The sequence below is a fragment of the Paralichthys olivaceus genome, chromosome 6 (assembly GCF_024713975.1).
Source record: "Paralichthys olivaceus isolate ysfri-2021 chromosome 6, ASM2471397v2, whole genome shotgun sequence".
NCBI lineage: Eukaryota > Metazoa > Chordata > Actinopteri > Pleuronectiformes > Paralichthyidae > Paralichthys > Paralichthys olivaceus.
In genome coordinates this window covers 22,086,476-22,104,160 of record NC_091098.1, presented here as the reverse complement: position 1 = coordinate 22,104,160, position 17,685 = coordinate 22,086,476, and the positions used below count along the sequence as shown (strand labels likewise).

General features: G+C 39.4%; 3 protein-coding genes across 4 annotated transcripts; 2 read left to right on the top strand and 1 right to left on the bottom strand.

Moving 5' to 3' along the window:
- Positions 1 to 2,131: 2,131 nt before the first annotated feature.
- On the bottom strand, positions 2,132 to 7,155 carry LOC109635237 (eukaryotic translation initiation factor 4E type 3-like). Its single transcript, XM_020096290.2, has 7 exons — positions 6,835 to 7,155; positions 5,769 to 5,841; positions 5,102 to 5,196; positions 4,958 to 5,018; positions 4,805 to 4,871; positions 4,526 to 4,681; positions 2,132 to 4,416 (listed from the first exon to the last, which is right to left on the bottom strand). Exons 1-7 carry the CDS (start codon positions 6,993 to 6,995, stop codon positions 4,370 to 4,372), a joined length of 660 nt encoding a protein of 219 aa, XP_019951849.1. The 5' UTR covers positions 6,996 to 7,155; the 3' UTR covers positions 2,132 to 4,369.
- On the top strand, positions 6,967 to 13,751 carry LOC109635236 (serine/threonine-protein phosphatase 4 regulatory subunit 2-like). Of its 2 annotated transcripts, none has more exons than XM_020096289.2 (9): positions 6,967 to 7,101; positions 8,925 to 9,006; positions 9,120 to 9,290; positions 10,125 to 10,218; positions 10,369 to 10,406; positions 10,533 to 10,607; positions 10,815 to 10,964; positions 11,061 to 11,329; positions 12,567 to 13,751. In XM_020096289.2, the coding sequence occupies exons 3-9, from the start codon at positions 9,151 to 9,153 to the stop codon at positions 12,872 to 12,874; spliced, it is 1,074 nt and encodes a 357-aa protein (XP_019951848.2). In that variant the 5' UTR covers positions 6,967 to 7,101; positions 8,925 to 9,006; positions 9,120 to 9,150; the 3' UTR covers positions 12,875 to 13,751. The 2 variants fall into 2 exon arrangements, with proteins under 2 accessions (XP_019951848.2, XP_019951846.2); XM_020096287.2 differs by lacking the exon at positions 6,967 to 7,101 and adding an exon at positions 7,362 to 7,502.
- A 1,881-nt stretch (positions 13,752 to 15,632) lies between these two features.
- On the top strand, positions 15,633 to 17,531 carry guca1b (guanylate cyclase activator 1B). Its single transcript, XM_020096034.2, has 4 exons — positions 15,633 to 16,099; positions 16,630 to 16,779; positions 16,910 to 17,024; positions 17,194 to 17,531. The coding sequence occupies exons 1-4, from the start codon at positions 15,896 to 15,898 to the stop codon at positions 17,316 to 17,318; spliced, it is 594 nt and encodes a 197-aa protein (XP_019951593.1). The 5' UTR covers positions 15,633 to 15,895; the 3' UTR covers positions 17,319 to 17,531.
- Positions 17,532 to 17,685: the final 154 nt, after the last annotated feature.

Sequence of the window (17,685 nt, the reverse complement as noted above, 5' to 3'; positions counted from 1 at the left end):
TGGTTAGTTATGATTCATCCGTCAATCGTCTGCTCGGCTTCTCCTGTACGTCAAGATATTAACTCAAGGCCATTGTTTATATTGATATTTATATAAAACATAAAATCCTGAATGTTGTTTTTATATTCCCTGATATTACATATGTTTCTCCTCAGTGAATCCTATCAAATATCAGGGATAGTTCACCCCGAAATGAAAATTCACTCATTGTCTATCACCACCATGCCAGCGGAGGGGTGGGTGAAGTGTTTGAGTTTCAGGGGTAAACAGCGGTGCAGCCAAATCCAATACAATTGATTTTCTGTTGTTGTTTTATGTTTGAAGAATTGGACACCATTTACCCCAATCGTACTGGATTTGGCTGCAGTGCTGTTTACCCCTGAGACTCCAAAAGTGTTTTGTGGACTCAAACACTTCACCCACCCCTCCATTGGCATAGTGGTGAGTAAATAATGAGTGCATTTTCATTTTGGGGTGAACTATCCCTTTGGCAAAAGAAATGATTGGCTCCTCTGTTATAGTGAACTGTTGATATATATTAGTATTAGTATTTGAGGAAGAGTAGAAAGTCATGTTATTAACTTTTATACACATTTTAAGATAATAATAATAATATGCTTACATTGACATTGCACATAAAGTTAGAGCTTGTAGTGCACAGCCACAGTGAGGCTTCACAGTCCAGTGTCAAGTTGTGCAATAGAGGTGTCATGTCTCTCTGTATCACTGACCATACAGACCCCAGAGCATATAAAGGCAGTTCATCCACTCTGTACACTCTATATCTATAGCTTAGGCATTCAACTTAATCATGTGCACATTCTCTGATGGTCATGTGTGAAAACTGCTCCTTCACCATTGATGTTGTTTGTTTGTAGTATTTACTATTCTACCAACTCCAGAGTAGACAATCTGCTTCTTGTTTACCCTTTGTGCGCAACATGTCACATGATAAACATTTTCAAGAGCACATTCAATCTCAGAGTACAGGCGAGTAAAATGTAGATACATTTTTAAAATAAAAGTACTTTATAGACCGATTATAGAATTGTTTTATTAAGCTCCATGGCATTATTAGATCACCTATACTGAAGCAGCAAGTGAAGCTACGGTAAAATACACGAAGAACAGTTTTATGTACAGGGACATTAGATATATTGTGAGAGCTGGTTTCTCTCTTTGATTTGTGGTGAGATGGATCATTGAAGCATTTGAGAACTTCAGAGGAAAAAGCTTTTAACAACTCAGACATTTGAAATGACAAAGTTTCTTCTTCTGAAGCGAAAATGTTCAAAACCACTTTTAAAATCTTTAACAGTGTGTTTTAACAGTTTTTCCTTTATATTATCTATTGTTTAAAATCTGCATTTTAAAGGAACTAAAGCTGCCAAATAAATGCAGTGGATTGAGATACAATAATTCTCTCTGAAATATATCAGAGTAGAAGTATGAAGCAGCATAAAGTGGAAATACTTTTTTTTTTTACTTTTTTTTGTAATGATATAAAAAATAAATATTTGAGATTGACAGTATCAGTGACATTGTGTAGTGTGAACTGTCCAGCCTGCAGAAGAGGAGTTATCACGTATATCTTGGGGTGCATATGCTCTTCTCTTTAGTGGGGAACAAAATAGGCTTGTTTACTGTGTAAATACATTTTAATAATAAGCAACTAAGGTCAACATATGCAAAACAAAACAAAAAAATAAGATAAGAGACAAAAAAATAACCTTGCTTCTTTCCTACATATGATCAGTAATTATAGTTCATTGTTGACAGATACAATCCTTGTATTGGAGGAAGGTTATATTCTTATTTTTAGTGTTAATACTTGTAGGCAGCCACACGAGGGAGGTATTTTCTTGCTGGTTGTCATGAAGCATTGGTTTCCTTCTGACTTGATTCTATGTGAAATCAAAGCTTTTCAAAGGCTCAGTATGGACAATGTTATTATCACGGTCATGCAATGCCTTGATAATTACAATAAGTGGAAATAATGAACAACCCCATGAACACCATCTGACCTGGCCATAGTTTCTAGAAAAACATGGTCCGACAGTCCAAATCAAACATGCTTTTTCCCCCAGTATTGATATCCTCGTTACGCAACTATTCACAACAACAACATGTAGAGCTTTCAGTGACTTTATTTTTCAAACACATGTACAATTTAACAGAGACACATGATAAAAGTCCAACATGCCAACATGAACACAGGTGACATTAACATTCTGAACTGCTGGTAAACACAAGGCACAGTCTAAGATCAACAATCGGTTACAAGGTCTGTATATGTGCAGGGGGACAGTGTGGTTTCTTCTCTTGTGTGTATTTATGTACTGCATTTGTTTAAAAAATCATTACATGAAAAAAGGAAAATACAGAGACGACAAAAGAAAGCTTGGCAAAGTCAGTGGTGCGAAAACTAACTCTGTGAATTGACTTTAGCAGAGACACCAGCATTTTAAATAATTAAATATTTGATTTATTGATGAATCATAGCAGCATTTCAATGCATACTCCATATCTCTGTAGAGATTACTCTAAAATGTCTCAGTATTTTTTTTTACAACCACTAAAGAAATTATGCTCTGTTCTTTGCAGCCTATAATCGACATTCTCACCCCATCAGTCATACACTTAATACCTAAACACACAGGAAAGGCGCCTTTGGTGAGTTGTACAATGCTTTAACTTCCTAAATTTCATTAACACATATACAACCCATTACATGTAAGAACACAGAAAACAAGCTATGGATTTGAGGGACACTGAAATTGTTTTGGAGCAGCAGTGGAAAACCATCTGATGACATGTTTCACACAGATTTGACCCTGCTGCACTGATTGCATGACCTCAACAAATTGTACAAACTCATTAAAATACCCACAAAAGAGCAACAGGTTTATTTTTGTGCCCCATGTGACAGATCTCTCTGAGTCATGAGATAATTAGTTTTTATCTGCTTTCCGAATGTAGGGTTTTAACACAGGTCATATGAATACAAAAATATTAATTAGTACTAAAAGCAAACAAATCATAACTCATAACAAAAAACTGTTTTACACGTCATCAGAAAAAGGTGACACAAAGCCAAAGCGTATTTGGTCTCAGGTGCCACAGCTCCATATAATCTTGGAGGGACTCTCTGATGTCATATACAGTTACAGTAAGAAACAAAGTGCTTTATTTGGGACATCCACAACACTGCAAGTTTGATCTACAGAATAGAAATGATTGCATATATTTCTCAGCATCTACTCATGATAGTTTGTGTACTGAGGTCATTTTAACGTGACAAAAACATATTCTACTAATAACTCACTCATTACCTAACGAAGAAAACAATTAAAAAAGAATGTGCAATTTTCTGTTCACATATTAGCATTACAGCAAACTAAATATTTATGTTCTCTTGTATAGGCAACAGTGTTTTGGCTGTGACATACAAAACAGAGAAGAGAGCTGACTAGAAAAGCCTTGTAATGTATTGTTAAGGTAAAGCTTTGCTTTGTGGAACTAGTTCTCTACTTATAGATAAAAAAAAGTATTTATATTGGAGGCCAGGCTTTATCTGTGCTCAAAAAACTGCTCAAAATATACTTTAGTACAGACTCAGACACATACTCAGCCAGAGAGGCTCTGTCCCCCACTGTTTTAGACCAACACGTGTGTGAGCCATGCCAGCTACCGTTTTAGACTTACACAGGCACAAGCTCCAGACCCACTAAGAAAAGGAAACTGAGAATTCATATTAACATCATCTAGGCTGAAACTGAATTTTACCACTCTATGAGACACTGGTGGCATAATCGTGAACGGCTTTAAGCAGCACTCGAAATCCGTCACTCAGATTTCCTTGGCTGTCTGCCCAAATAAAGGTCAAACAAATGCTCTTAAAGTTTGTGTTTCCTTTAAAAACACAGACAATAAGTATAAAGTAAAAAAGGTCTAAAACGGTGGGTGGGGGCAGGGACAAGGGGCGCTCCAGCTCTGCAGGTCGATGATATTGTTGTTAATACATCTAAACAATGATCTGCTGTTTTCATTAAAGGTTTTTTGCAAAACTATGCAGTATAAAAACATATAAAAACTACTATTGATAAAATGAAACTAAAATTGTTTTTGCTTTTAGCTAAAATAAAAGTTATTTGGGAAATCAGTATGAATGACAGTAGTGCTCAGAAGATGTGAAACTGCATCGGCTGAGCTTCATAATACATGGGCTCCATTTGAGGTAATTAAGATGATACATTAAGCAACTATGAACTCAACAGCATCAAAATTTGCCGATGTATCACAGTCCGCAACACGTTCGTAAGCAAGGAAAAATATTGTGTGTCTGGAGGGTTCGGGTGTAGAAAATGTGCTAATGTCTTGATCGACCTCCTTCAAAAGCGTGGTGTTGCTCATGTGCTGAAATATAAGAAAACAAGAACAATGATGTCATATTATGTAGTGTTATTATCAATCCATTTACATAAACCTGAGACATAATTGTTAACGTTCAAAGAAAAATACTCACGTTTGTAAAACACTGCTTTGAAAGGTATTTGTGGAAGAAGCTCGTAGATCCTTCCTAAGATGTTTGAATCAGTAGCACAGGAAGCGTTTCCATTCCAGACCTGAACGATGTCTTCTCTGTCTCTCACACTGACGCTGACACCGACTACTTCATCATCTGCAAGAACAGCAATAGAGTATGACTTTTATGAATCTCAGAACTAGAGTATTGTTCAGATATTATACAGAACAATAACAGCAATGATTTATTTGCTAAAACCTGAGCGGTGAAAAAATTTACCTGAGGGACAATAATCACTGAACTGTTCTCCAATGGTAGCCAGCAGCAACTCCTTCCATACAGAAGACTAAAAATATGAAGACAAAAGAGAGCCATTACAGCAGCAAGAACTGATACACAAATAGCAAATAATGAATATTATACATCACTTACAGTGCTCTCTTTGGGTACTTTCATTTTCCAAACACCACCTTTAGCATTGCTTTCTTCTTCCCTGTGTGCAAACCAGCAAGTAATATCAGGTATTTTATGCCTGAACATGCAATTTACATTCATTAATCATTAAGCCAAACTCACCAGAGTGGTTTCCTTTCTCCTCTCATCAGATGATAGCTACATCTCAGTGGTAAGCTGGAGACACCGGGTATGTTGTTGTAAACTCTCCAGAAGTTCTACTCCAGAGTGAAGGTGAACAGGGAAACAGAGCAATATATTGAGTCATTTACTGGCACCGGGAGTGCAGTTTCACATATCAAGCCACAGAGTACTTTCCTCATTGCTAACCACAAGAAGTAACCTTGTTTATTAATCCTGACCCAACATGTTCAATGGCTGATTCACTAATCATGTTGGCAGAGGATTGGACAAAACCACCAAGACAAAAGAGGTAAAACAAGCTTAAAAAGAATCAGGCTGAATATATTGTACATGTGAAGGACCTGTATGCACACTATATAGGGGTGCTATCAGTGCGTCCACTAGATCCTCCACACTGGGTTTATTGTCAAGTCATCAGTGAAACACAAAGCATTCAGTGTCTCCTGATAAGACTGTTTTATTTAAGGCTTCCGACACCATGTTGGTTTGGCCTCAGTGCACTTGGGAGGAAAACAAACAACTCAGCTGTGTGAAGATAAACATCTCAACATCTTGATTTGTGCATGAATAAAGAAATTTTCTACTGAAAAGTAGTAACGTGTGACACCACGCTCCAGCTGCAGCCGTGTTTTAAAAAGAATCTCACCTGGACACTCTCCACGGTGTAGATTTTCTTCAAGTTTGATTCACACTCAGCAGCTGTTGTTCCTGGTAGAGATCTGAAAACAAAGACACTCTCAATCCATTTTGCACTATTCTGGTTTGACCTATTGTCATCCTGTCCACTGTGTGCCGTATGACTGCATACTATGTGTGCACTAATGTTATGCTAACTTTGTTTTGAGTACTTGCATTCTTAAATGTTCTGTCTGCTTATAAGAAACAGCACTTCAGTCCCGTCTATGTCCGAGTGTACATATGGCAGAAATGTTAATAAAGTTGACTTTGACTAACACAGACATTTAATCAGAGTCTAATGATTATTTGAATCTAAAGCTTGTGAAGATCTCACAAACTGACCAGACACTTTTCAGGTCAGAGGCCCATGAGCAGGCAGGTTTTGGGGGGGGGGGGATCAGATGACAAATAAGCCAGTAAACAGTAAACAACTCTGACCCCATTTGATCGCAGCAGCGTCTGGTTGATGACGCTCATGCTAACTGTCTGTTGCATTCTGCTGTGTCAATCTTGTGCAAAGCTGGGAATGCTAAATTGGGAGCTGTGTTTCTAATAATGCCGGGTTTTAAAATAATGATCTTTGAGAACAGGCACATGAGCAGTGGATCAACAGGTTTTTATAACTGTACAGCCTGTGCTGCTGTAATACAAGTGAAGGCAGATAGATACACTCTAAACGACCTTGTGTGAAATCCAGTTGTGTTATTATGTTGGAGCCAGTTGGTCAAAATTACGTGCTTGTGTTTATTTTAAGAGACTGCTAAGTGAAGGACTTGGGTATGTAGGTCACGGAAAAAACAAGCAGGCTGAAAAGCTGCATCAAATACAACAACAGGCACTTCTATCATTTTATATGTGTGTTATTACAACAGACAATAGCTGCGTCTCTGTTAAAACACCATTAAACACCAGTGATCTGGGTTACAGCTGCTTCTTTACCCTCGGGCCCTGATCCTCTGCTTTCTTTGTTCCCATTAGAAAAAGGTGCATCCCCCTTGACTGGAAGATGGAGGAAGAGAGAGCAGTGTTGTTACCTGTCGAGCCAGAAGGTCCACGGCGAGTGTAAAGGCAGGTTGTCGATGTCACTGTCGCCTGGAATCCTCCCGAGATCCATGTCGCTGATGTGGATGTTGTGCTCCAGCAGACCCGGGCTGGACGAGGCGCTCAGCGGTAACGCAGCTACGGGAACTGCCATTGTTTGCGTCGCCTCTGGAGGAACCAGAACCGCTCTGCAGAAATAAAACGAAGCGGACCTCTTGATGGAGATGCGTCCCACCGTTTCCTCTCAGTGGGCTGGTTAGGTAAAGTGAACCTAGATCAGCTGCTGACTCATTGGTCGCTCCGCCGGTTTGCGCCGTCACAACAACGGGGGGGGGGGGGGAGAAAAGCGACGCAGCCCGCTGACAGCCTGCGACCCTCCGACCTCCACACTCACTTTGACTAAACCACTTGTTGTGCAGCGTGAGAACGTCCAACACTTCCGTCCTGCTGGTTACGAGGTGTTTTTTTTTTGTGTGTGTGTTGATTTCTGAATAAACGCAACTTCCGCAAGTGTGCATACGTAACGGTGCGCGTGCGCAGCGGCCGCTAGCTCTGCTCGTTAGCTAGCTAGCTACCTGGTGCTACTGCTAGCTAGCCAGTACTTCCTGCCAGGGACTGGACACAGAAATGGACCTCGACGCGTTGCTGGAAGCGTTTCAAGGTGATGCTAACGCGTATCCGCGCGAGCGATTCGTAGTCAGCGAATGTGTTTCACGTTTGTTTTGGTGTGAAAACCTCTGTAATGTCTTTTGCTAACTACGTAGCTTAGCTTAGCATCATCGAGTGGCGTTTAGAAGAGGCACACTGGTGTCATTCTGCCTGGCCTAATGTTGGCTAGCACAGCGATAACACCTTACACAAGAAGTAACTTGGTCATATTGTTATTTTAAATTAAAAACGAGTTTATCCTCTTTCTCCCACTGACGCGGTTATGTAAACAGGTTGCTGGGTAACGACACCGTAAACATGCTAACTTGCTAACTTTCACTGTAACTTTCCATGTTGTAGACTGAGATTGGTGTTTGACAGAGTGTCTGCATGTCTCCCACAATGGGTTTTCAAAGATAATCACTTTTATTGAATTCAAATTTCACAGTCCTGAATGGTCTTATGTTGTAGCAACGTTAGCTTGAAGTATTGTTATTGAGGAGTGACTTCAGTTCCCTCATAAAGTCTAATACGGTCTTCAACCTAATTTGAGTTTCCTGCATGATTCTTGTCATAATTCATAATAAAAAGTTATAATTCTTGCTCATCGGCTCCAAATGGCCAATGGTGACTTTTGGTTAAAAAAAACATGAATTAACAAATGATGTGTATTTTTTAAATCATTCCATGTCTGTATTCTTTTAACTGAGCACTTTAAAAACAAGAAGTGTTGCCAGTCACTTCTTACAGAGGCTTTGGTCCTGAGACCCCCTGAACGCTGAGGCCCTAAGACCTGTTCACTAACCCATACACGGATCCAGGTCATGTTCATTGATACATTATATCAATAGGAATTGTTATGTTCAGCTGGAAAGCACGGAGCGAAATGCAATGTCAGTGTCAATAAATTAACGCAAATAATAAATAAGTTTAGATCTCTTTGTTCTCTGCTATGCTCAGTTACATGGACTATTTCCTGTTCTATTAAGATCATTTCTTCAGGGTCACTGTCAATAGCTGACTGTCAGGAGATGTTTTACTGTTCATCTATAAACTGAAAGCAGGATTGTTTTTCTGTCACTTGTCCTGCAGGAGGCTTTTTGATAGCCTGATTTTTTTTGTGAGTTTCATAGTATCAGGCCTAAAGTAATAACTGCCACTACTTCTGTCTACAATTACAAAAAAAGTATCTATCTATAATAATTGTTAAATTCCTACATCAGTTATTTTGCCACTCAACTATGTCTTGATCATGCTGATTGATTAGTTTAGAGTTATTGATGTATACGGTTGTAAATACAGAAAAAAATACTAGTGTACTAAAGGTATTTTCATACTATAACGGGTTGATCATGTGTGTTTAGGTTCATGTCAGATTCGTGTACTATGTGTACCAGATTTTTCATTTTTTTCACGTGGGTATTTGTAATTGCAGATTTTGAGAAGAAAGCGAAGAAAGAGACCTGTCCTGTACTAGAGCAGTTCCTGTGTCATGTCGCCAAGACAGGACAGCCACTGTGAGTGATGACAGACTGAGTCTGACTGAAATCTACTTGTCAAAAATGTGTTCCAAGACTTTTTATTCTTTTGTGTGGCTGACATATCTACTTGCTTTTCCAACACCTTCCAGGATCCTGTGGTCACAGTTAAAACAGTACTTCATGTTTAAGTTGGAGAAAGTCATGGATGATTTCCAGGCTTCAACACCAGAACAGAGAGCCTCACATAATCCCAATGTCGAGTATGTTCCCTTTGAAGAGATGAAGACGAGGATCTTGAAAATAGTGGATGGTTACAATGGGTGAGTAAATCTAATAATAACAACTCACTTTTACTAACAAAATACACAAGTTCATGTATTAAATTACGTGATAAGGAAGTTCAATTACACAAATGCAACGCCTCTCCATGTCCTTATTAGTATTGTTATCAACTGAATTAAGACATGGCCACAAGGAGATATTTAGGAGTGAATGAAACATATACAAAAAACAAATTCATATATCATGGAATTAAAATCACATCTGAAATTTTCTGTGGTGTAATTTATTCATCATTGACCGGGATAGTTGTTTTTTTCTACAGCTACTTAAAATGTAATTTTTAAATGCAGTAAAATCTACTAGTTCTACTAGTTTTCTGTAGATTGTTCTTGGTGTATTCCAGTCAAACCAAATTGTCTAAGATGTTTGACACACTTGTAAAATATGTCTATGGACTTGTCAATATTTTCAGACCTTGTGGACAAGGCCAGCTAACATGATATGACAACCAGCTGAATAGTATGGGTAACTATGAATTGATACGTAAATGGACTTAAACAGAGGATGCCACTTGAGTAGGCGTTCCTTCAGTGTGGCCGAGGACTAAATGTTGCCTGGGGAACTGGATCTCAATGCCACCCAGAGTGTCTTGGGTGTATTCACACCTTTTCTTAGAGCTGTCCCCTTGTGATCAGACCACACAAGACGCATGTCAATGCCAGATAGCACCAAGTGGTATGCGTCAGACAGTTTTTTCCCTCTCTTTGCTCTAATGCATCCTGCTTTGGCAATTTCTCAAAGCAGTGTTGTACCTGGCTGTGATATGGCTGTGTGTGTCTAATCTCAAATTTATTCCTTGCTAAATATTCTAGAATCCCATTCACCATCCAGCGTCTGTGTGAACTGCTGATGGACCCCAATAGAAACTACACAGGAACAGACAAGTTTCTCAGGGGTTTGGAGAAGGTCAGTATGACACCACACTACTTTGTCCACAGACATTAATACAATGTGTTTTCACTCAAGATAAGATATACTTGTGATTACTGATTTAACAAATCTCCACTGGCTATAAAAAATGATTCTTAATTATAAATTGTTATTTATGTATTTCAGAATGTAAGGGTTGTCAGCTGTGTGTATCCCACGTCAGAGTAAGTGCACTGATGAACACAGTATTCCTGCTACTCATGCACATTTACAGCTACCTTGAACTTGCTTATGTTGTCACACAAAGTTAAACTGAGCTGTTGTTTTTGTGCCTTTGTGCTTCTTTGAAGGAAAAACGGTGCGTCCAGTGTAAACAGAATGAATGGAGTAATGTTTCCTGGTAACTCGACTCTATATTCAGACAGGTAGGAGCAACATACTTGTGAGGGATTGACTTCCACAAATTGAAACTTGCCTCATTCACATCATTATTTTAATTTAGAGCAGATAACCAACAGACAATCACACCATATTGACGACAGATCAGTCTTCCTTGTTAATTTGACTCTTAGTAGTGTTGCCGATCAGCTCCTATGATGTTTATGAAAAATTGTCTTTTTCTTTTCTTGCAGTCGAAATGTAAATGGACCAGCCACACCAAAACCACTCAACAGACCAAAGTTGTCATTGTCAACTTCGCTCTCCACCAATGGGCTTCCTGACTGTCCAGTGGGCAAAGAGCCAGAGCCAACCACAGAGGAGGTGGAGGAGCAACACATGAGGTAATTGAAAGTAACGAGAACAGACGTGGCACTGTTTCCGTCACATTGGTTCAAATGTCGATGAACCGATTTCTTGCATTTCTGTCATTGCTGCAGTGATCCCTCGCTATCAGAGGCTGAAATAACACCAAACAGTGGGACAAAAAACAAACACCTCGAGGAGGAGGAGGATTCTGATGCTGACAGGCAAGAGGTCAAGAGGCTCAAGTTTGATGAAAAGGAAGAGGAGGAAACAGAAGATGGAAAAAAAGAGTCCTCTTGTCGTCAAGAGTCGGAGAGCTTGTCAGAGATGCCAGAATCTTTAGAAGTGTCCTGTGGTCAAGATAACCAAAGTGGAACGTCTTGTGACACAACTTGTGATCACAGTAAGTGTGAACTCATGCACACTTTGGTTTAAGTATTAAAACTTAACAGCAGCAAAACTGTGGATATGTGCTGAGTGTTAATGGGTAGTTGTCTATCCATTAACATCTAGTAGTTTAGTTGCACCCTTACAAAAGTGTAAAGACCGGGGGGGGGGGGGGGGGGCTGCTGCTGCCCAGATGCCAAACAGTCACCCTAGCTCTTTCCCTGGGCAAATCTCTAAGCTAACCTAACCCTCTGCATACACGCACAACACTGTTGTACAGTTTTATAGCAGTTTTACACTTATGTAATAAAACAAGTCAGACTCAGGCTTATGATTTTAGTTTGCATGAAACAAACTAGTGTTTATTCTCATTCTGATAAGCCCTGTGGCGAAGTCTTCTGCAGGTTGTGTTCTTTATCACTCTCCAAGAACTGAAGAACTTGAGTGTCTTTGCGGTCTTGTCGCTGTTAATTGTATAAATTTAGATCAAGGGGCTTATTCTGGACTTTCTGCTTAAGGGTATTCATGACGTGCAACCAGAAGTGAAGGAGGTCACTAAGTGCTATTAAGGGGTCATACCAAAGCCGTTGGCTCTTAGGTTATGACAGAGGCTACATATTAAAACATTTAACTTCATATTGGGGCTACAGCAGACATGGAGACATCACATGGGGACTTCAAGTTTCTGCAGTTTGCATGAGACAATGCAAAGGAAGCTGAATCAAGATTTTAAAGAGCAAAGCACCTCCCAGGCCTTCTCCTTTTCATTGTTACAAAGGCTTTACACCACAGAGCATCTGCTCACTGAAATTGTCCCAATTTGTATGCACATCTGAATGTAATTAGAACAATGGTGGTCTCCTTTTCAGTGGAGTTCAAGGTTAATTGTATCTTCAGTATCATCACGTGTAGACTAATGACAACATGAACTTAAGTGGTGTATAAATTAAAACCTGACAAAAACTGTGGGACTCTTAAAACGTCCTTTAGTCAACAGTAAATCCAGCTTTACACCAACTGTGATATTTAAGTTTATCTCTTTAATTGCTTCTTATCTCTTACAGTGATATTTTCCTACCACAGCATAATAAGCAGCTTTATCAGAATTAAATGTTACCCTCATCACCTAACACTGATGTTTCAACTCATACATTCTGCTTCAAATTAAAAAAATCCTTAAAATGACTATTAAAACCCACAGATCAACATTTTCTCAGAATCTAACAGCGCAATTCTTCCACTTTGTTCTTCAGAGCCTGTAAGCACAAGGACAGAATCCTCTGAAAGGGAAGGAAGCTCATCTGAGACAGGAGATGTTCACACTAAGGAGGATGAAAGCACTGTGGACGAACCTGAGCCGCCTGCTCCATCAGAGGAGAGCACAAGCTTTGAACAGGACAATGCGGAGAGTAGCAGCGGCGTCTGTGATGGAGAGGACTCGGCCAGCAACAAGGAGGTCCCTTCTTCTGCTAGTAGTTCACCTGACTTGTCAACAGAGGGCGATGCTGACAATTCATACAGCAAAGACACTGCAATAGAGCCGGGGGAACAGCACGACTAGTCTGAAACCCAGTCTGCCAACTGACTTGTTATTTTACACTGTATGATACCACACCAATGGTATATCTGTAGCACTGTGGACCTTTATTCTTCAGGACCAGGAGCGGTGTGACCTGGAGATTCCTCACTGAAGGATCTTTTGTCCTCTTCAGTTTTGCCTGCTCAGAGCTAAACATCGCCCGGTCATTAGACTAGAAGGAATTGATTCAAAGAATATGGAGACTGCTTTTTAACTGTTGATTACAAGTTTTTCTAATCTTTTTTTCCTGATTTTTTTTTTTTTTTTTTTATATATCTGAGCATTTTAATTTAATCTTGATAACTAATGTGTTCCCCTAATTCCATTATTCATTATTCATCATGTATTTCCAAGAGGGTGTGTCTGACAGTTTGAGTTGTATTCAATCAACATGTCTCTCTCTCCAGGTGAACGAGGAAACTGCCATTAAGAATGCAAAGCAAAAAATGAAGCACATACCATAAGATAATTGACTTTTTAAAAGTACGTTACATTAGTTAACATTAACCTTTTGAAAATATCACAGTTTGGCTTTGTTCCTTCATGAAGCCAAAGTTAACACACCATATTGCCAGTCGTCACCAGTTTGGTTAGATAGCTTCAAGGTTTGGCTCAAGTGTAGCCATCTCCGCATCAAACACCAGAACACACGGTACGTTTACACTTTCTGTCATAACTCTGTTGTACAGCTGTTCCCTTTTGATAGCAAGGATTTCTACAGTACATATCTGTAAATCAATTTTGTAGACTTGTAATACTTGTGTCCACTGCCTTCGTCAAACTGATAATGGCTGGAAGTTGAATGCTTGAGCTTGTATCATAGTATTCATGGAAAGCAATAAATGCTAAAAAAATTGAAGTGAAGTTTGCTCAGTTCATATTAAAGCTGCAGTAGGTGGGACTGTTAGAAAAAGAGTTGATTGTTGAGTCTCCACCTCAGGACCTTCAATACTAAGGTTTTGGGAAGGAGGCTCCCTGTCCTGAGAATCTCCCACCAGACAAACAGGAGAAGATACACAGGCTTTATACGAGCACAGAGGAACCCTGCACGTTTCACTGCGTTTATTGTGGGACTTTCTTTTGGACCAATTCAGGTTTTCTGTTTTAAGGTTGTTTTGGCAGGTGTTGCTTCTTCTGGATTAGTGACCGTTCTTGTAGGATTTTCCGCCATTGATTCAGGTCAGGCTTTTCACTGAAGGGATGTGTACACGCAGCTGCTTAGAACAGCCAACACGAGCGCCCTCTCTCTGAACTGCCCTGTGATTGGTCAAGGCCAGAATTCCCCAAGGCTGCAAACAAGGCACTGGAGCAACTGCAGGAATCTAGATTTGTCCCAGATCTCGTTTTAAGTTATGCTGAAAGGTTATGGAAATACTGAGTTGCAAATCCATCTAAAAAAACTGCAGAACAATGTAGGGACAGTAAATAACCTCTTGGGTATGTAAGCAGGCTTGCTTTTGAACATTTTTCTTTTATGGAGCTAAAAAAAAAGTAGAGGAAGTAACAGTGATGGCTGCATCTTGTGTAAGAATAGAAGATGTGAATCATTTTAATCATGCGAGGATAACATGGCCTTGACACCTCTAAGCTAAGATTATCATTGTCCCTGTTGTCAGCAGATATCCTGGGCCAGGCCAAGCTTTCATCTGTAAACAATGGCTTCTGTTTGTTACCTTGAACAGTGACACTGCTGTTCTATTTAAAAACAGATGATGGCCCCCGGCTTGCTGTAGAAAAATGTCTGTGTGTGTTGGTTGTAACTGAACGTCCATCATCAGTGCATTTAACAACAGCACCATTCATTAGAGACTTGGGTGAGACTGGAGCCGCCATGTAAACAGTAATCAGGTTATCCTTAAATAGCCTGGAGCCTAAAGGTCAAAGCTTTCAGACATAACTATACACCAGGTCTGTGTGATTCATCATCCTGCTCAGAAACGTCACGTCCACTGAACGATTATACAGTTTCAAGTTTCATGCAATTTTTGAAAAGATTTTTAAAAAATCTAAGCAGCAGCACCTGACATTGGGTTAGTTTTTGTGAAACACTTAAAAAAAAAAAAAAACTTTGATCCTACATTTGGGTTTCAACAACATATTGAGTTCATCAGATAACAAGTAACCGTGGTTACCTGGTCTTGTGTGAATTAAGAAAGCCTGATCACAGTGAGCTTCCCCTCATATCTGACTCAATCCTGAGTAAATTCATGTAGTTTCCACCACATAGACTCAAGTCTGTGTTTTTATGCTGCTTACACAGTCACACATGAACCCATCTGACATTAAGTTTGACTTATACACATTTTAATCTTTAGCTACCTCTGCCAACAAGGTTATGTTTTCACCCGTCAACATTTTTTTTCTCTTTCTTTAACATTGAGGCATTTTACATTTTCACTGTTTTCCCAGGAAGTAATCCATGGATCTGATGAATGAGGACAAATCAGGCATATATAAATCAGGCATATTATAGGGGACTGATATGTTTAAGTGTGGGAAATTTGGTGCAGCTTAATTGAGTCTAAGAGGACTGTTGAGCCTTGGTGGATGCACTGTGATGCTGTATAAAATACAGAAGAGATTGTTTTTTATAAAGGAAAAATACAGGACATTCACTATTTAGTAGAGATAGAGGGAGGGGCACAGGGAAATCCAGTCATTATCTGTCTGCCAACTAATTGATTAAGACACGTTTCTATTTCCATTTCTAATCCCTTATCATGTGATCCTGTGTGTCATCCTCACTCTCTGAGAGGATATGAAGAGACAGCCTAATAATTATTCAGCCTGTATGGACTTTCATGCCATTTTGATCACTTTGGTTTTTGCCGATTTGCAACACATTTAGTTGCAGCACCTGTCTCAGTAACGGAGGACTGAGATTTATAGATTTTGTAATGTAGAGAGAGAAGCTAACAAAGAGTTTCAACAAGTCTTATAGTTTCATGTAATGTGAGAAATCATTTCAGTCTGTAGAGGTGCCTGAGAAATATCATCTCCACTATGGGTCAGCGCCTGAGTGAGGAAAGTGACCCCGACAAGGAAATTGACGTGGCAGAGCTGCAGGAATGGTACAAGAAGTTTGTTGTGGAGTGTCCGAGTGGGACTCTCTTCAGGCACGAGTTCAAGAGCTTTTTTGGCGTCACTGAGAACAAGGAGGCTGCAGATTACATCGAAAACATGTTTCGAGCCTTTGACAAGAACGGAGTAAGTACAAGCTTCTGCTGTGTGGAAGTAAAGGACTCTTCACTTCAGTATGTGACACACTTATCATGGTAATAGTCAAGATTCAATGATTGGAAGCATTTGTCATAACAGCAGTTTATTGATTATTTATTTCTAATAGACAAAAATAAGCATCAGTTTTGATAGTTGATGGGTCGAGTATTTCTTTTTAAGCAAAAAGCTTTTGAAATATTAACAGTTTTTCTTGGCAGTCTATTATAAAAATAAATCTGGGTCCTGTTAAATAATATATTAGAACAATTACATATTTCTGACAGATGATACACTAAACAATTCACGGAGACAAAAATGATCAATTATTGTATTATAAATATTAATCGATCATGAAAATACATTTTAGTTGCAGCCCCATTTATTTTGTGTTTTTTACTGAGTATATTCCATTAAGTACTTTACAATACAAACATTTTGTCTGTCAAAGTGAAACTCAGAGATCGTGTCCAGGTGTCTCTTCACAGCAGTTGAATGTTTTTCCTTCATGTCCACTGCAGGACAACACCATTGATTTCCTGGAGTATGTTGCAGCCTTGAACTTGGTCCTGAGGGGTAAACTGGAACATAAGCTTAAATGGACATTCAAAATGTACGATAAAGATGGAAGCGGATGCATTGACAAAACAGAGCTTCTTGAAATTGTGGAGGTAATATTTACTATTTATCCTCACTATATGCACCTTTTGATATTTAAGGTGTCCAAGACATTGAAATTAATATTTCAAGATCAGCGAGCATGCAAGAGTATTACTAACATCCTTCTCATGTCACTCTCAGTCTATCTATCGACTGAAGAAAGCTTGCCATGGTCAGCTGGATGAAGAATGCAATCTGCTGAGCCCGGACCAAGTGGTTGACCGGATATTTGAGCTGGTTGATGAAAATGGAGATGGTGAGTGTTTTCCCTAGTTTTCTGACAGCTTAAAACGCTGCATGGATGATTTAAAAGGGCAGAGTTGGGCTGCTGTAATGGCTTTGTGGGGTGTTAATGTCTGTTGTTTGATGAAAGGAGAATTGTGTGGTGAAATAAACCCAGAGACTAACCATCCCTCATCACTTAGGGGAGCTCTCACTGGATGAGTTCATCGATGGAGCACGAAGGGACAAGTGGGTGATGAAGATGCTGCAAATGGACGTCAACCCTGGGGACTGGATGAACGAGAGGAGACGCAGTGCGAACTTCTGAGGCTGCAGCAAGGACTGCTGTACCTGGCCTGTGCTTAACCTGCTTCATCATTTTGGTTTCACATTTAGTGAAGATACAACTAAGCAGCAGTCTCAAATTCATTTATCAATGGTGTAGATCTGCGTCTGTGTTAGATGTTGCATTCATAAGATACACACTATTGTCTTTTTTTGTTTTCTGTCACAAGTTCAATAAATATTCTGAACCCCTCGACACACTCTACACAGTTGTTGTCATTTTTAAAGGATGATTATATATCTTGTCAGGACTTTGTCGGATGTAAACTCTGTCATTTATTTCAGTTTTGTTGAACCTGTCAGGGCAAAACTATTTATACCTTCATGTGTCACTGCTACACTGAGTTTGA

Excerpts from the sequence above, each read along its gene's own strand:
- LOC109635237 (XM_020096290.2), bottom strand. The coding sequence starts at position 6,995 with ATGGCAGTTCCCGTAGCTGCGTTACCGCTGAGCGCCTCGTCCAGCCCG. Across the intron at positions 5,842-6,834 it reads TGGACCTTCTGGCTCGACAG|ATCTCTACCAGGAACAACAG; the intron begins GTAACAACACTG and ends CTTTGTTTTCAG. Across the intron at positions 4,872-4,957 it reads AAGTACCCAAAGAGAGCACT|TCTTCTGTATGGAAGGAGTT; the intron begins GTAAGTGATGTA and ends TCATATTTTTAG.
- LOC109635236 (XM_020096287.2), top strand. The coding sequence starts at position 7,469 with ATGGACCTCGACGCGTTGCTGGAAGCGTTTCAAG. Across the intron at positions 10,965-11,060 it reads GTGGAGGAGCAACACATGAG|TGATCCCTCGCTATCAGAGG; the intron begins GTAATTGAAAGT and ends TCATTGCTGCAG. Across the intron at positions 11,330-12,566 it reads TGACACAACTTGTGATCACA|AGCCTGTAAGCACAAGGACA; the intron begins GTAAGTGTGAAC and ends TTTGTTCTTCAG.
- guca1b (XM_020096034.2), top strand. The coding sequence starts at position 15,896 with ATGGGTCAGCGCCTGAGTGAGGAAAGTGACCCCGACAAGGAAATTGAC. Across the intron at positions 16,100-16,629 it reads GAGCCTTTGACAAGAACGGA|GACAACACCATTGATTTCCT; the intron begins GTAAGTACAAGC and ends TGTCCACTGCAG. Across the intron at positions 17,025-17,193 it reads GGTTGATGAAAATGGAGATG|GGGAGCTCTCACTGGATGAG; the intron begins GTGAGTGTTTTC and ends CTCATCACTTAG.